We start from the raw sequence: 18,414 nt of genomic DNA on the forward strand, positions 1-18,414 counted from the left end.
CTGACCCATAGATCTATGCAAGCCATAGTCCTACTGAAACTACAGACGTAAAGAAGGCTGATTGCCAAAGAATTGATGCTTTTGAATTATGGTGCCGGAGGAGACTCTTGAGAGTCCCATGGACTGCAAGAAGATCAAACCTATCCATTCTTAAGGAAATCAGCCCTGAGTGCTCACTGGAAGGACAGATCCTGAAGCTGAGGCTCCAATACTTTGGCCACCTCATGAGAAGAGAAGACTCCCTGGAAAAGACCCTGATGTTGGGAAAGATGGAGGGCACAAGGAGAAGGGGACGACAGAGGACGAGATGGTTGGACAGTGTTCTCGAAGCTACCAACATGACTCTGACTAAACTGCGGGAGACAGTGGAAGACAGAAGTGCCTGGCGTGCTCTGGTCCATGGGGTCATGAAGAGTCTAAACATGACTAAACAACTAAACAACAACGACATGCTTTGCTTATCCGCTGCAAGTTGCATCCTTTCCATGAAGAAGCTTCAGCAAAGATCCTGGCTTGTTTGATGCTGAAAATGCACATTAGCCAGGTCTATCATTTCCCCCTCTCCCTTAGTTATGCACACCAGCCCTTCCCTTCCCTTCCCTACCCTACCCTACCCTACCCTACCCTAAATTATTTAGCTCCCAGAGCCTTCTGGTGGTTCCCTCACTGCGGGGAAGTGAGGTTACAAGGAGCCTGGCTGAGGGCCTTCTCAGTAGTGGTGCCCGCCCTTTGGAACGCCCTCCCATCAGATGTCAAGGAAATAAGCAACTTTCTGAAGGCAGCCGTGTATAGGGAAGTTTTTAATATTTAATGTTCTATTATGTTTTTAGATATGTTGGAAGCTGCCCAGAGTGCCTGGGGCAACGCAGTCAGATGGGCGGGGTATTATTATTATTATCTTTATTATTATTATTTGCCTCTTCTCTAGCTTGGGGAGCAGAGCAAGTTCTCATCTCCACCTTTCTGTTATACTTTAGTTGTTGACCCAACTTTGAATCATGACCCAGTGTAGAAAAAGCAGCAATACGTAAATTCTGCAGGGTCCCAGATGATATTTATGGCACCCGCCATTACAATTCTGGGTTGAAGCAAATATCTCTGAGAAGAACACACAAAAAATGAGTATCAGACAGTTTGTTAGAACATTGTTTTCTTGCTCTCAGAGTACTGCAAGGCAGCAGGAGTGGGACCAAGGATCAGGCCTCGTGTCCTGAAACATCCAAGCAGAGGGGCGAATGGGAAATGTCATATTGACTTAAAATGGAAATACTGGGAAATTCTCACTGAAATGTTTTGCTTTAAATGACAGAATGTGATTATGTGTAATCTTTGTTTTATTATGATAAAGTGCAAGCCTCATCTCTAGGATATTCTTTAATGAAAATCAGAAGTCAAATCCCAAATGTTGAAGGATAATGGATTTGTTTTATATCGTAAAGAGCATAAAAAAAAACCCAGGATGGAACATGTGAGGAAAAGCAGGCAGAGCAGAAGGCTTATTTCTCATCATCTTTCTTAATTTCGTCTGAAGTTTCTGCATCCCCAACTTCTGAGATTTGCTTGATTATTTATTTATTTCGCTCCGACAGTTTCAGCCCACAGGATATTTGCCCTACTTAAAATGCAGCGTGAGATTTAGAAAGGAGCAAAAATGATGCCAAGGTTGCGTGTTGCTTAAATACAAACTTCTAATGTTCACTAAACAAAAAACAAAAACCGTTTCCTTTTGCCCCTGCCATATTTGGCAGGCTGGACTGTGTGTGTGTGTGCGCGCACACACACACACACACACACACACACACACACACAACGTGCGTACCCCAGCCCCCAGCCCCACCCCCAAACAATAGGAGGCAATGCTATTATAGTAAAATGGCTAGGAAAATCTAGTCAGGTGCCTGTCAGTCATGTTTTAGGTCAGAGGCATGCATGCATTGCCAATTTCCATCTTAGATGTATACTCTATGTGGGACTACCCTTGAAGGCCATTCGGAAACAGCCTTTAACCCAGAACGTCAAGGTTATAGGCTAGTACTCACTGCCTGGAGCAATACATGTCCTTAGGCCACTTTATTGGTTCACAATTAGTTAACAATTGGTGCAGTTCTGAGTATTTGTTTTGATATTTACAGTCCTAAAAAGTTTGGACCCAGGGTACTTAAAGGACAGCATGCTCCCATACGAACCTGCCCATTTGCTTAAGTTATTGTTTGATGTCCTGCTGTATGTCCTTCCTCCTTCTGAAGATAGGATGATGGCTGCTAATGTGTGAGATCTTTTCTGTGGTGGTCCTTTGGTTATAGAACTACATCTTCAGGAAGTTCTGTCTGCTATTCTTCTACCTCTCCTTCAGGAAACAGCTTAAAAGATTCCTATTCCGGTGGCATTTTGAGCTGGATGTGGCTTGAGTATTTATACTGATGTGATTTATTTTGTTTGTTTGTTTGTTTATCTTGCTGCTAGGTATTATGATTTGCATTGTTCTCGGTTGGATTTGATGGAGTGGCTTATATTTTTGTCTTTTTGTAATTGTATGGGTTGTCAGCCTCCTTGGTTTTAGGTAGAGCCAGAAGACAGGGTATAAACATGTTGTTGTTGTTGTTGTTGTTGTTGTTGTTACCACCTTCTGCCTTTGAGTATATGGCTTTTCAGGGTTCTTTCTTCTATGATTCTCTGCCTCCTGAATGTAAATTGGAAAACTGATGTGCTTATTATTGAGTTAGAAGTTAATGTAATTTGCTTCAAGCAATAGGTTGTATTCAATTGTTTCTATACACTGGCAGAAGGTTCGTTCCACTAGGGCTCTGGGTTAGCCGAATCCTGGCTGTTAAAACTACACAGAAGCTGCCTCTGTCTGGCTGTTCCTTCAAAATCACCCTAATTCATGATGATTTGTCTAAAATGAATGTGTATCTTCCATGCCAGCAGCAGCTATCACCACAAATGTACATCACTGGGGTGGAAGCCCTCCATGCGTGTGGTGCTATAAACCACATAATGAATATGCTGCTAAACTTTACAGCCCCAGGATTCAGGGCTCTTTTCAGCCCCTGCCATTTGGCATCTCGTTAATGCGTTAATTGGTGCAAGGACACTAAACAGCAGAAGTTCAATGCAAGGAGTGGTAAGCCTTTGCTGGCTAGAGGCAGCCTGTGAGGCTTACATTACTCTCCTGCTGCTCCTTCCCTAAGGAGTATTGTGACAATGAAGATTGAAAAGTTAGGGCTTGTCCAAAAAATACCTCAAGATGAGCTTCCTATTTTAATCTTAAAATTTCAAAGCGTTATTTTAAAGAGATTGTTTTGTTGCATGTTTTCGCTATAAATGTTGATATTTTTTATATTCTAATGGGATGGATTCATTCTGAATTTTCATTATGGGTGTTTAAATGTTAATGCTTGTACTTCGTAAGCTGCTTAGAAGCCTGTTTGGCTTTAAGTGGTACATTAATTGTTGTCCTGTTCACTCTGGTTCTTGTCATATTCCGATTCTTGAGGACTAATGGTTTGGGGCCATGACTTCTGGTCCTGTCGCAGCATCATATCCTTGGCTGGCTCTGCCCTTCTGAGCTGTGTGAAGGAACCTATGAGAGTATAGCTGGCTTGTTACCTCTGCCAAACGCATGTGGAAACCAGAGGAACAAAGCCAGACAGGTTAAGAAGCTGCAGACATGCCGTTGTCAAGAGCATGGCAAGGAAGCACAGTCCCACTTCCACTCCATGCATTAGACCTCCACATGGATGGCTAATGGGTGAATAAGGCAGCAGGCTACAATTGTCCCTTAAACATTGGCTGGCCTCTTCTCATCCAGAGATACACAGGTGGCAGCCATTGTGTTCTGCATGGCGAATTCTGGCAAATCTTTTCCTTTCTCCTCTGGCCTCACTTAATTGAAAGTACACTCATTTGGAATCAAAGGGACTTTCTTCCAAGATGATTGCATTTGGGATCATGGTTTATTTGATGGCTACTGACTAATCTTGTCTATCCAGGTGCTGATTGACCTCTAGATAAGGCCTTGCACTTGCAATGCTGAGAGCTTAGTGAGCAAGGGGTGCCAAGCATGCTCATTTCTCTCAGATCCAACAACTCTGATTACTTGTTTAGGGTGGCAGGACTGAATGCATCAACAGACAAAGCTGTCCTATACAGGGCCAGACCACTGGTAGATCTATCTCAGTACTAGCCGTGGCTCTCTAGAGTTTCAGGCAAAAGTCTTTTCCAGCCCTCCCTGGAGATGCCAGAGACTGAAGCTGGGACTGTCTGTGAGCAAAGTATGTGTTTTAGCAATAACTGACCTACAGGTTCTTCCTTTAGTTACCCCATTTCCCTCCCCCCCTCCCTTCCATTGGGTGATCAGTGCCATTTGCTCTGCAAAGAGATCCTCATAGGCAGCAGTGAAGCACACATGCAGTCCAGTGCTGTGCATTAGGTTAGACTCCTTGGGCCAGAACAGTAGACACTAGCACTGTTCATTCCAGTGGTATTCACCAAAGAACCCAAGGCTTTTTCACAAGTCTTCTTCCCCACCCCACCCCCCCCACCCCCCCAGCATTGGTGCACATGGCTGCCATGATTGTTAGAGCTGGAAAACAGATCAAGTCTACTAATTCTCAAAAAGACAATTGCAGGATGAAGGATATGCTGGGCCATCACTGTAAATGCTTCCCACCTTTCCGAGAGCTTACAGTATGCTAAGACCTGAGATGAGACTTTTCAGTTGGTATGTTGTCACATGTAACTAAATTGTGGTTTCTGTCATCCTTCTTGGCTCTTCAACAGTTTGCAATCAAAATTGACCAAGTTGAAGATTTCCTGCGGAATTCCCAAGAGTTTGAGAATCCAGAATCTCTGAGAGCAATCCTGCATCAGCATGAACAACATACAAGAGGTACAGATGGATATTCCAGCCCTTCTTTAATTTAGAAGATTCCTAATTATTACATATTTAGAATTGGGTCGTGGATAAATGCTGCTTACAACTTCTGTTGAAGGAAGTGAAAATCTAAAGTAATTTTTCTGGACTGCTGTTCTAATTTTACTAGTACTTGAAATTATAAACATGTAAAGGTTTGCAGGTAGCGCTGTGGGTTAAAGCCTCAGCGCCTAGGACTTGCCGATCGAAAGGTCGGTGGTTCGAATCCCTGCGGCGGGGTGCGCTCCCGCTGCTCGGTCCCAGCGCCTGCCAACCTAGCAGTTCGAAAGCACCTCCAGGTGCAAGTAGATAAATAGGGACCGCTTACCAGCGGGAAGGTAAATGGCGTTTCCGTGTGCAGCTCTGGCTCGCCAGATGCAGCTTTGTCACGCTGGCCACGTGACCCGGAAGTGTCTCCGGACAGCGCTGGCCCCTGGCCTCTTGAGTGAGATGGGCGCACAACCCCAGAGTCTGTCAAGACTGGCCCGTATGGGCAGGGGTACCTTTACCTTTACCTTTTAAAGGTTTGCCTACCTTTCCTTATTCTATCTATTTTCATTTCTTTCCTCCCTCCTCCTTTCCTAACTTTTTTTTAACAGTTCCATTTCTCCCTAGAGCCCAGTCTAGCCTGATTTTCAGTGTAGTCTATCATAGGAAGGAAGTTGAGCAGTTGGGGGAGTGGAGCAGGAAAAACAACTTACTCCTTAACTTAAAGAAAACAAAAGAGATCATTGTGGACTTTAGGAAATGTAAATTGAATATTCAGCCACTTATTATTGAGGGGAAGTGTGTGGAACAGGTCTCGGTGTTTCGATTTCTAGGAGTGGAGTTGAGAGATGACCTAACCTGGGGAGAACACAGCAAAGAGAGCACAGCAGAGGTTATATTTTATGAGAATCCTCCAGAAAAATAATCTCTCAAAGGACCTGTTGATGGCATTTTACCATTGTACTATTGAGAGTGTATTAACTCATGGTCTGTGTGTGTGGTTTGGGAGCTGCACGGTCAGGGAAAAAACAATGTTGTCCAGGGTTGTAAAGACTGCGGAGAGAATAATTGGGTGCACTCTCCCTACCTTGGATCAAATCTATGCTTCCAGGTGCCATAAGAAAGCTGCAGAGATAGTGCAGGATAGTGTGCACCCCAGAAATGATCTCTTTCAGCTTTTGCCTTCTGGAAGAAGGTACAGGGTTATAAAGACTAGGACTAGCCACCTAAGAAACAGTTTCTATTCAAATGTGATTTTGGTTTCAAACGCAGTGTAAGGTAGTCTCTATGGGAGTATATTGTATTTAATTATGGGGTATCAGAGTTTTTAGGGGGCTAACTAGGCTTGTTGGTTTTTTGAATGTCTGATGCAGATTTTCAATTTCGCTGTTGTGTATGGGACAATGACAATAAAGATTATCGTATCCTAGTGGGTGGGAACCTGTGGCCTGACTTCTTGTGAGTTGGAAGTCCGGAGAAGAGAAGGAGTGGGAAAGGGAGAAGCTTAATTTGTGGAACAGCAGAAGGTCTGGGCAAAAATCCCTCTTCAGCGAATCAGTTCAGGCCTGTGGCAACAGTGATGTGTCCCTCTCCAAGCGAGTGAGGATGAAGTAGGCATGAGCGGGCTCCCCAAAAGCTTCTCCTGAGGCTTAAGGGTCCTCAGCAACAGTGTGGAACATATGGGGCAATAGATGAGGGTTCCCCCCCCCCAAATCTATAGATGAGGGTAGTCTCCCAAATCAAATGGAAGGTACTTTCTGCAGCCATAGTGGAGCCTGTTGAAGACTATGTAAGCCTGATTTCGCCCCTCCTCCAGCAGTCCATGTGCTCCATCATACTATTGAGGTTCCCCAACCCTCCTGTTCAAAAGGCTTTTCATGAGCTTTAGCAGAGAGCAAAGGGTTGAGAATTCCCCAGCTTCAGTACTCCTTGTACTTATAGTAGGTTGGATGCAATCTCAAAGGAGATGGGTAAAGTAATTACAATTGCATAGCGCAGCAGGATAGCATCCGTCTCCAGAAACATATCTTAAAAAGCTTGGGGCTTCCTTCTAAAAGGTAAAGGTAAAGGTACCCCTGCCCGTACGGGCCAGTCTTGACAGACTCTGGGGTTGTGCGCCCATCTCACTTAAGAGGCCAGGGGCCAGCGCTGTCCGGAGACACTTCCGGGTCACGTGGCCAGCGTGACATCGCTGCTCTGGCCAGAGCCAGAGCCAGAGCCAGAGCCAGAGCCAGAGCCGCAAACGGAAACGCCGTTTACCTTCCCGCTGGTAAGCGGTCCCTATTTATCTACTTGCACCCGGAGGTGCTTTCGAACTGCTAGGTTGGCAGGCGCTGGGACCGAGCAGCGGGAGCGCACCCCGCCACAGGGATTCGAACCGCCGACCTTTCGATCGGCAAGCCCTAGGCGCTGAGGCTTTAACCCACAGTGCCACCTGCGTCCCAGGGGCTTCCTTCTAAGTAATTGTAAAAGACAGGGTCAGGCAGGCCTCCTGTTTGGAGTAAGGTGCTAGGAATCTAGGTTTGCCCGAATTCTCACTTGCCGCCCTGCCTGCCAGCTCTCAGCTCAACTACTAGCCAGCCTCGCTTCCAGACTACCAGCCCTGATGCTGGAAAGCAATCTGAAACCGGAACCAAAAATATGCCACAATTCAGAAATGAAACGAATAGTCCCGGGGGAGTGGACATTGGATGAGTTTTACAGTTTTCCCTGCCGCAAATATGCAATTGGGTATATTCCAGAGGAAATGGAATGATGGATTTTTACAACGCAGTAAGCGTGGCTTCGTGGTGTTCAGCCCAAATATTTATGACAAGTTTTGCATGGGAAAACAAGTATGTTCCAAATTTCAGTGTACGCTGCATTTCAGGGAAAGGACATTTAAAAACAAAACAAAAAACACCCAGCAGCAAATCTTGGAAGCCTGCAATTGGCGTGAGCCGAGCCACCTGGCAGCTGGGCCTAGTTTAGTGGGACTCATCTTGGCATACATTTCTCTGGGAAAGACAATTACCATGACTTTGGAGACCTGCACTCAAAATGGTATCTGTCAAAGTAGTTTTAAGCAGAGATGCACCCTTGGAACATGGAAGGATAGGAGCCAAAGACATTGGAAGCAAGGTCTGTCAGGGATGACCAAGCCTTGGTGCAGGACCAGTGTTGAGGGTTGGCATGGTGGAATATATGCCAATGGCTCACAGTCTGGGCAGGGGACCTGCTGCCAAACGCCGCCTGCAGTGAGGAGGCAGACTCGCTGAGGGAGGATAGTCTCCCCAGGGATGGTATCTTGCTCGATGGTCTTCAGAAAAACTGAAGCCATCCTTGATCGGTGGCAAGAGGCAACTCACAGTTTCCTAGGGACTGTGGCTTACACAAGCCATTATGTTTATACACAACCTATATACCAGTCAAATCAGATGGCTTGGGTGTTTGTCAGTCCGGATTTGAACAATCTCTGGTTGAACAGTGCTCCTTTGTAGGCCTGTCTGCTCTAGCTGAAGTCACTCTGCATGGAACTATTTGTTGTTGTTGTTTAGTCGTTTAGTCGTGTCCGACTCTTCGTGACCCCATGGACCAGAGAACGCCAGGCACTCCTGTCCTCCACTGCCCCCCGCAGCTTGGTCAGACTCATGCTGGTAACCTCGAAAACACTATCCAACCATCTCGTCCTCTGTCGCCCCCTTCTCCTTGTGCCCTCCATCTTTCCCAACATCAGGGTCTTCTCCAGGGAGTCTTCTCTTCTCATGAGGTGGCCAAAGTACTGGAGCCTCAGCTTCACAATCTGTCCTTCCAGTGAGCACTCAGGGCTGATTTCCTTCAGAATGGAGAGGTTTGATCTTCTTGCAGTCCATGGGACTCTCAAGAGTCTCCTCCAGCACCATAATTCAAAAGCATCAATTCTTCGGCGATCAGCCTTCTTTATGGTCCAGCTCTCACTTCCATACATCACTACTGGGAAAACCATAGCTTTAACTATACGGACCTTTGTTGGCAAGGTGATGTCTCTACTTCTCAAGATGCTGTCTAGGCCTGTCATTGCCCTTCTCCCAAGAAGCAGGCGTCTTTTAATTTCGTGGCTGCTGTCACCATCTGCAGTGATCATGGAGCCCAAGAAAGTAAAATCTCTCACTGCCTCCATTTCTTCCCCTTCTATTTGCCAGGAGGTGATGGGACCAGTAGCCATGATCTTCGTTTTTTTGATGTTGAGCTTCAGACCATATTTTGCACTCTCCTCTTTCACCCTCAATAAAAGGTTCTTTAATTCCTCCTCACTTTCTGCCATCAAGGTTGTGTCATCTGCATATCTGAGGTTGTTGATATTTCTTCCGGCAATCTATAGAACTCAGTTTCTGATTCCAGAACCTGACAGCGTTATTTTAATGGGTGCATACCTTCATTTTGCTCCTCACCCAGGTAATGCTGAAAAACGTGATCAGTTTCTGGCACTGGGCAATTGTGTGCTGTATAGGTATCCGGTTGAGTGCTGTTGTCCATCATTGCTGGGAGGCTGAATTAGCAGGATAAAAAGGAAGCCGCAGGCAATGATCCGGCAACATGGAAAGGAAATGTGCAGCAGTCACATTTCCATTTTATGTTGTATCTAGGTATTTAGGATGACTCCGCCCTAGGCAACTGCTGTTTGATACACCATCTGAAAGTGTCTGTTTCTGTAAAAGCTGCAAAAATACAGCTCCAAGGCTCTTAGCTGCCAAAAACTACACAGAGAAGCTGATGGGATATTTAAAGGGCTTTTAAAAAGCAATGCTAGTTTTAGCACAGTGATGCCAGCAAGCGGCAATTGGGTACAGTAGAGAGAAAGCTCACAAGACACCTTCAGTGGCAATATGCAGTTAAAGCATACAGCGTCCAAGAGGTTTAGACCCAAAGGGTGTGTGGTTTCTAAAACAGCTCCTTGTGTATTTCACTCCCTCAATTCTTATTATTTATTACAAGTGGGACCTCCAATGAAATGTTGTAATGTACTCTTACCTTCTAGCATAAATGCAGCAGTTTATTGGAGGTCCCACCTGTGATAAATATTAATAAAATTGGGATCTCAAGGAGGGCTTTCTCCCCCCCCACCTGGATTCTGTTTTTCTTTTTTGCCTGAGGTGCAACATGCCGTGGTGTCTGAACATACTGAATCCTCATTGGGCGGCTGTTTTTGGGAAGGGGGAACATGACCCCTTAGGGTTTCTTTTAAATTAAATTTGTTCTTGTGCAAACTTCAGGGTTTACCTGAACGTGTTGTTTATATAAAGCCTTTTGGATACACAGGCCAGCTCTTATTGCTAAATACTTAGCAGTCTAAAGATTTTTTGTTCCAGCGGCTACCTCAACCTTCCAGAGCAGATTTACAGGGGGTGTGAGGCAGAGTGGGGGCACAGGGAGAGGAGGAGGAGGGGAAGATTTCATTGTGTGGTTTAAATTCATTGCACTAATTTAGCTGGATCCCACCCAACATATTTAAGTAATCTAGGATTTGCATGTGGCACACATTTCCTTATGAGCGACTAGGTTTGTTATCCAATATATGGATGTTGGTTCAACAAAGTCCTTGCATGCTTTTCGTATTATTTAAATGAGTATGTGATGGCATGCTACCTTCCTTACTGTAAACATCACTCCTATGGATGTTGGTTTTCTGCGTTTGAGGGAGGAAGCTATCTTTCTATGAGAAGATTGAATGAAGGAAGAAAAGGGAAGAAAAATATAGCAAGATACAACCCAGAGTATGTCCCCCAACAGTTAGAGCTTGTTCAGAGCTGTACCTTTGTGGGGTATTGTACAAAACAGTCTAGCTACGGAACAATTTGTACAGGTTCTTAAAAACTGGAGTCAGCTTTACCACTTAAAACCATTTGGTCACTACTCTTAATTGTGATCTAGAATACATACCAGTTTCCCCCAGTCTGGTGACCTCAAGAGGTTTTGCTGGCTGGGGTAGATGGGATTATAGCCTAAAACATTTGGAGAGCACTAGGTTGAGGAACACGGGTGGCGCTGTGGGTTAAGCCACAAAGCCTAGGGCTTGCCGATCAGAAGGTTGGCGGTTCGAATCCCCGCGACAGGGTGAGCTCCCGTTGCTCGGTCCCAGCTCCTGCCAACCTAGCAGTTTGAAAGCACGAAGTGCAAGTAGATAAATAGGTACTGCTCCGGCGGGAAGGTAAATGGCGTTTCCATGTGCTGCTCTGGTTTTGCCAGAAGCGCCTTAGTCATGCTGGCCACATGACCTGGAAGCTGTACGCCAGCTCCCTCAGCCAATAAAGCGAGATGAGCGCCGCAACCCCAGGGTCGTCTGCGACTGGACCTAACGGTCAGGGGTCCCTTTACCCTTTACCCTTTACCTAGGTTGAGGAAGGCTGGGATACAGAACCTGGTTCTCTCTGTAAATGAGTTTAACATAGAAACTGCGTTTCAGTGGAGGTGTAAAATAACAACAACAATTTTATTATTTATATGTCGCCCATCTGACTGGGTTGCCCCAGCCACCCTGGGCAGCTTCCAACAAAGTATTAAAAAACATAAAAACTCAAACATTAAAAAAATCTACCTTCAGATGCCTTCAGATGTCTTTGAAAATTCAGATAGCTGTTTATTTCCTTGACATTTGATATATTTCCAGGCCTGAATAAACTGATATGTTTTAATTGCTATAAAAACAGTATTTCCACACAGTGATCCCTGCCGTATAAACATTACAAATATGACACTAAAGCATCTTGTGGAAACTAAGGACAATTGAAATGTATTTGAAAAGCCTTTCTAATCCTTCATGAGTTTATTGCTCCCCGCTGAGATTTAGACATGTGGTTTTAGTCAAATGTTATGTTTACAATAAATTTAAATTGCAGTTGATTGTTTGATGCAACAGTAACTACTTTCATATTTTTAAAATCTCTTCTCTCGCTTTTGCATGGTTGAGTCTAGCTGGTTCAGAAGCTAGTGGCTTGAATCGTATGTAATTCTGTTCAAGACGACAGAATAGTGAATTGAAGCCTGGTCACTTTAATATGAGTTTGGTGGTCTCAATTCAATCTCCATTGGTGTGAAGCGTTCATCATCACACAGCAATTTGGCCTTGGAACAGTTGATAGTGATTGATTGCCATTGCAAAAAAAAGAGGTCCATCACTGAAAACAATCAAATGAAATTGTTTGCCACAAGGAAAACGGTCTTGGAAAATATGGCTTTCTCCCAAAGGGGCAAGAGTTTCTATCCAATACCATTTATTCTTTGTTTTTACGTCTTTTCAGAAAGATAAGGATTCAGAAGTGGATAGTTATGTATGTAATTAAAATTGCCTTCTGTATTGTTCACTTTGTGGTGTGGGCAGTTGAATCAGATTTCACGAACCGGTAAGCAGATGAGGAGAAAATACTCCAGTCATTAATGAAGTATAGTCATTACCTCAGTTTTGCCAAAACCTCTCCTTCCTCTCCTTCCCTCTCTCTCTCTCTCTCTCTCTCTTTCTTTCTTTCTACCCACCTGCACTAAACCTTTAAAATTGTATCATTAAACAGCCATGGCCTGCCACAAAGAATCATGGGAACCGTAGTTTGCTTGGTGTTGAGGGTTGTTAGGAGATCCCCTATTCCCCTTACAGAGCTACAGTTCTCAGAGTGGTTTAACAATTGGTCTCCCTTCCCAGAGCACTCTGGGAAATGTAGCTCTGTGAGGTGAATAAGGGTCTATTAACATGTTTCAGCACCATGCAAACTACAGTTTCCAGGATTCTTTGGGAGGGGAGCCAGCACTGTTTAAAGTAGCATGGTGCTTCTTTTAAATGTGGCCATATTTTCTTTCTTGATATGTCTGGTGGTATTTTTCAGTTCTCAACTCTGTCCTGCTGGCCTGAAATTAGATAAACAAATGAGGCATGTATCATTTGTCCGCTCTAACCCCGATTATGCTTTCCCCCTGCCTTTTACCTAACCCTGCCCATTCTCCCATTAGCCTTGACTTTATTGCAAAATGTTGGCTGAATTGCTTCTGGGGATACAGCTTAAGATATAGGTCATGGGATGCCAAGGTGGAGAACCCTCCAGGTGTTTGGGCTCCAACTCTTATCAGCTTCAGCCAACATGGTTGATGGTCAAGGATGATGGGATTTACAGTGCTGCTTTGGGTTACATACGCTTCAGGTTACATACGTTTCAGGTTACAGACTCTGCTAACCCAGAAGTAGTACCTCGGGTTAAGAACTTTGCTTCAGGATGAGAACAGAAATTGTGCTCCAGCGGCACGGCAGCAGCAGGAGGCCCCATTAGCTAAGGTGGTGCTTCAGGTTAAGAACAGTTTCAGGTTAAGAATGGACCTCTGGAATGAATTAAGTACTTAACCTGAGGTACCACTGTATAGTCCAAAAACATCTAGAGAGCACCTCATTGGCTACCCCAGGTATAAGTGATTCAGTGCTGCATTTCACATTCGATTTTTGACAGATTCTCTCTGAGGAGGAACACCTTTGTCAAAGCATTTATGTATTATCATTTTGACATAAAATTAACGTGCATCTCAGGGGCATTTCTCCTGAGAAGGCAGAGATGTTTTTCAAAAGCAGAGCAATACGATGTCTCTCCCTCCCCACCCGTTCCCAATCAAATCACATTCTGAGGTTTTTCTCATTATATCAAGAGAAAGTTTTATCCCCCGTAAATTACACCATGTCTGCTGTTTTGTGATTTTTTTTCCATCAGTTGCAATAATCACTATTTGTCAAGACTCTGGGAAATGTCAATTGGTAAGAGCGTCTGTGTGGTAATGAACATGTGAAGTACTTGAGCAAATTGTTCTGCCAGAGAGAGAGAGAGAGAGAGAGAGAATGTTGGCACTTATATGCTGAACTCTGCCCTTTTGTGTTTTTGAGAGAAAATAATTTTAGTGGTGGTGCTCAGACTGCCTATTATCATATTGTGATGCTACACATTGCTGCGCAGTGTTTTCTTTCCCCCGCCCCCTCACAAAATGTAAGGCATTTTGAACAAGTATCGTAGTGGAAATGTGCAAATGTATATAAATACCACTGGCATAATATGCAAATTACATGCTCAATATTTTGGGCTTCAGAAGCTGTCGGCCCTGCCCAATAATATGCAGATGTCTGAATTGCTTCTGTGGGAAGTCACCTGGTAATAAATGTTGTGTTTGCTGAATGTCATCACTGCCCTCTGCTGGATATAACATTAATGTGTATTTGAATCCCTATCAGTACAGGTTTGGTTTGGTTTGGTTTGGTTTGGTTTGGTTTGGTTTGGTTTGGTTTGGTTTGGTTTATACCCCTGCCAGCTGAAAGCCAGATCACACATTTTTTTTCAAATATTGTGTAGTTCACAGCTGAATAATGCAGCTTTTGTACTGAAAGCCAGAGAAGAGATACGTAGCCTTGGTCTTGGGTAGTTTATGCGCTGTATACAGCACAATAAAATACAAGTTACACATTTAGAGATCAGTTAGGGCAGAACTTTCCAGACTTCTTGTTGGTGGCACACTTTTAGACATGCATCATTTTGTGACACCGTAATTCAGTTTTACAATGGTACCTTGGGTTACATACGCTTCAGGTTACATACGCTTCAGGTTACAGACTCTGCTAACCCAGAAATAGTGCTTCAGGTTAAGAACTTTGCTTCAGGATAAGAACAGAAATCGTGCAGCAGTGGTGCAGCGGCAGCAGGAGGCCCCATTAGCTAAAGTGGTGCTTCAGGTTAAGAACAGTTTCAGGCTAAGTACGGACCTCCGGAACGAATTAAGTACTTAACCCGAGGTACCACTGTACTAGCAAACCAGAGGTTAAACTAACCCCTTTCCAGTCCCAGGAGGAACACGGGGAGTGTTCACGCAACACACCTACACACTGCAGCCAGCACACTAAAGTGTCACAACACACAGTTTTGGAAAGCTCTGAGTTCGAGAGCTGCAGTGTGTTTGAGGCATACAGTGCTTAGAACCTGAGGTAGTATGTGGATAGAAGCTACAGACCCAGGGAAACTGAATGTGCCGCAACGAAGGGGTGTGTGTGGAGAGACAGTTCTATGGTTTATCTTCTACCTAGATATATGACAGGGGAATCTTAGATATATATGCCAACAATCCTTTTGCACATGGTCCACCCTGAACATCACACCATGTATGAGGAATTAACCACCTTTCTTCTCTCTGCCTATTCCCCTCCCCCTCCCCCGCCACAGAGCTCTTAGAAAAGTCTCTGGTCCTCTTGAACAAAAGCCACGACCTTACCGAATTCATAGAGGAGTTCAAATCTGATGGGCCGAATGTGAACCCAGAATCCGTTCAGGGAGCCCACAGCAGCTGCACGAAAATTGGCAGCCTCCTCGAAGTCCTGCAGGACAGGAGAAGGCAACTGGACAAATACCTGAAGCTGCAGCGCCAAGGACTGGAGCAGGTCTTGCAAATCTGCCAATGGCATCACCAGGAAAACCAGGTAGGAAAGAGAGACATATATAACTGTATATATAAATGCATGCATGAAAACAGGACTGCGAAGTGAGGCTTTAATGTGTTGGATCAGATAAAGCACATGGATGGGATGCGATATTGGTGTGATCATTAGGCTTCCACCCAGTGGGACTCAAATCTGAGTAACAGTAGCCCTATTTATTGTGTTATTCATGTGCACGGCCTTACCGTGATTACTTCGAGCGGGGGAAGGGGCAGAGGAGGGTGTGTGTGTGGGGGGGTGCGGTCCACCCCGGGTGTCACCACTGAGGGGGGTGACAAAATGCCGGGCGGCACTCACCACAGGGCCTGCAGAGCGCCAGAGCCACACGTCTCTCCTGGGAGAGAGCCAGTGTGGTGTAGTGGTTAAGAGCGGTAGACTTGTAATCTGGTGAACCGGGTTTGCGTCTCCGCTCCTCCACATGCAGCTGCTGGGTGACCTTGGGCCAGTCACACTTCTCTGAAGTCTCTCAGCCTCACTCCCCTCACAGAGTGTTTGTTGTGGGGGAGGAAGGGAAAGGAGAATGTTAGCCGCTTTGAGACTCCTTCGGGTTGTGATAAAGCAGGATATCAAATCCAAATGCTGCTTCTTCTTGGGTGTGCGCAGACTCCTCGCTGCCCAAACGGTCTGCCCACTGCCTCCCCCCAGCTGTAGGGTGGCTGAGTGGGAGGAGGCAGGCAGACTCTGGAGGTGTACCCCTCCCCTATGGGCGGCTCACCCTGCCCCCGGGCTGCCGCAGGTGCCTGAGTGGCTTCCCCCCTGACGTAGCATCACCTTCCTCAAACAACCACACACTGCCCATGGTTCTTTGAAGAACCCCCACCCCCAGCATGCAAGCTCTTGGGTGTCCCAGTCACATGAAAGCCCTACGCCAGGGCAGGAACTCTTGTGTTGGGGTTTCCCTTCAGACAACTGCGGCAACATGGTTGTTTGGGGAAGGAGATGCAACGTCAGGAGGCAGAGCTTGAAGCACCTCCAGGTTCCAAGAATTCATGGCACAGGTTGCTGCCACAGGATGAAGTGATGCTGGGTAGCCACATGCAAGAGAGGACGAGGCTCCTGCTACTTCATTCGTTGTGTGGAAGAGGGAGTGTAAGCAGGCACAGTGCAGCCCTATAAATGTCTACTCAGAAATGAGCTATTGAATTCAATGGGGCTTAGGATTGCAGCTACAGTCCTCTGTGCGTTTATTCAGAAATAAGTCACACTGCGTTTAATGGGACTTTAACACAGTCCTGGCATTTGGGAGCCTTCTTATCAGTGCTATTCAATGCCGTCCAGCTGTTAAAGGCACAAAAATCCTGCTGGGAAAAGCTGGGACTGCTACATAAGCCACGTCACATCCTCAGACTTCCCATTCCATTCAATTTTTAATGTAAATATCCTGATAACAGCACCATAGGCTAGTGTTCAGATGGCGTTTGGAGTCAAATCTCAACCTTATGTATGAGATTTGCAAAGTAATCCTGTGCATATTTACTCAGAAGTACGTCCCACTGGGTTCATTGGAGATTACGCAGAAGTAAATGTGCCTAGCATCATAGCAGGAGAGGGAGGTAATGAAGTTTCAGCAACGTAACTAATTACATATTATTATTATTTTTTGCAGAGTGGGGGGAAGGAACCCCAGTGTTAACAAATACAGTGGTACCTTGGGTTAAGAACTTAATTCGTTCTGGAGCTCTGTTCTTAACCTGAAGCACCACTTTAGCTAATGGGGCTTCCCACTGCTGCCGTGCCACTGGAGCACGATTTCTGTTCTCATCCTGAAGCAAAGTTCTTAACCCGAGGTACTATTTCTGGGTTAGCGGAGTCTGTAACCTGAAGCGTATGTAACCTGAAGCGTATGTAACCTAAGGTACCACTGTAAATGTTGCTAACATTCACATGGCATGAATCTGGTCATGACAACAAACGAAATTTCTGTATCTGTTTCCATTTCTTATTGGGACTTTCTATCCGACTTTCCTACTTAGAGCACATTCAAAAACATAAACATCACATTATACCATGAATACAATTCCTACAAACACCTTCCATTCATGCATACAAAACAAACCCTCCGTTACAGCTATGGGAAACTTTGGCAGCACCCTAATAACAGAACCCAACATCATCTCAGTCCATCAAAAGCCTGTGGGGAAAGTTAAGTCTTTACCTGGTACTGAAAAGATTACTGCAAATGTTATGTGGCCCTTGATGACAAGAAGGGCCTCACACCTGTATTATGCTTTTTATGGTATCAGTCAGATATGTTCTATGAACCCTCCTTTTACTCATTGACAATCAGTATTAACTTCCCAAGACGTCGTAAGTCATAGCATAGGAAGGAAGTTTAGTTTAAAACTGAAAAGTCGTATAGCGTTATACAGAGATCATCTTAACAAATATGTAAGGAAATAGTGCCTTGTGTTCTTTGACATAGTTGGCAGCCTGGGCATATAAATTAAATATGCAAATGGAAGCAGCGCCACTTTGTCGTGGGTTTTTCTCAAAGCTCTTCAAATAGCCCCCTGGAGAGCATCACATTACCTGTTTTGTAATGCGCTATGGGTACATTATAAATCACAACTTGTTCTTTGCATTTTTATATAACATTCCCCCAAGTAAAGCCTTATGAATTTGCTTGGGCTTGCTAGGAAACTCTGAAGCATCCATCAGATGCTTGTAATTGCCCATGGGAAGACTAGATTTACCAGTTTCTTGATTAGTTTGATCTGTACCCAGAATGACAAATCCCGTCTTCCTTCAGAGGTGTCAACTTCACAGCCGTTGGCTATAGTCTGGTAGCTGAGAACAAATCCCCATTTTAAAATAATATAAAGAGGGTTGGTGTGAAAATTACAAAATGTGAGCCACAATGTGGCTTTCCTGCCATCTGTCCATTTGAATCCTGGCCAATATCGCCAGGCTGTGTGGGCAGGGCTTGGGAGCAGACCAAAGTGGAGCAGGCTTTACTCTGGTCCACCCCAGCCCTATAAAGGCTGGCTGCCCCTGACCCCAGGGACTGCAGTCAGCTGAAGAACATCTCTCCCTCCCCACCCTATTCAGT

At 45.0% G+C, this 18,414-nt stretch overlaps 1 protein-coding gene across 4 annotated transcripts in view; it reads left to right on the forward strand.

The window, feature by feature from the left end:
* The window catches only part of CCDC141 (coiled-coil domain containing 141), a 94,587-nt gene that overhangs the window by 25,763 nt on the left and 50,410 nt on the right, over positions 1 to 18,414 (forward strand). For all 4 annotated transcript variants that reach the window (XM_079975790.1, XM_079975792.1, XM_079975793.1 and 1 more), the window contains exons 4-5: positions 4,783 to 4,891; positions 15,094 to 15,347. In XM_079975790.1, the coding sequence (XP_079831916.1) occupies positions 4,783 to 4,891; positions 15,094 to 15,347 (363 nt within the window). The remainder of the gene's footprint in view (positions 1 to 4,782; positions 4,892 to 15,093; positions 15,348 to 18,414) is intronic.

This window comes from Podarcis cretensis, assembly GCF_951804945.1.
Source record: "Podarcis cretensis genome assembly, chromosome: 1".
NCBI classification, from domain to species: domain Eukaryota; kingdom Metazoa; phylum Chordata; class Lepidosauria; order Squamata; family Lacertidae; genus Podarcis; species Podarcis cretensis.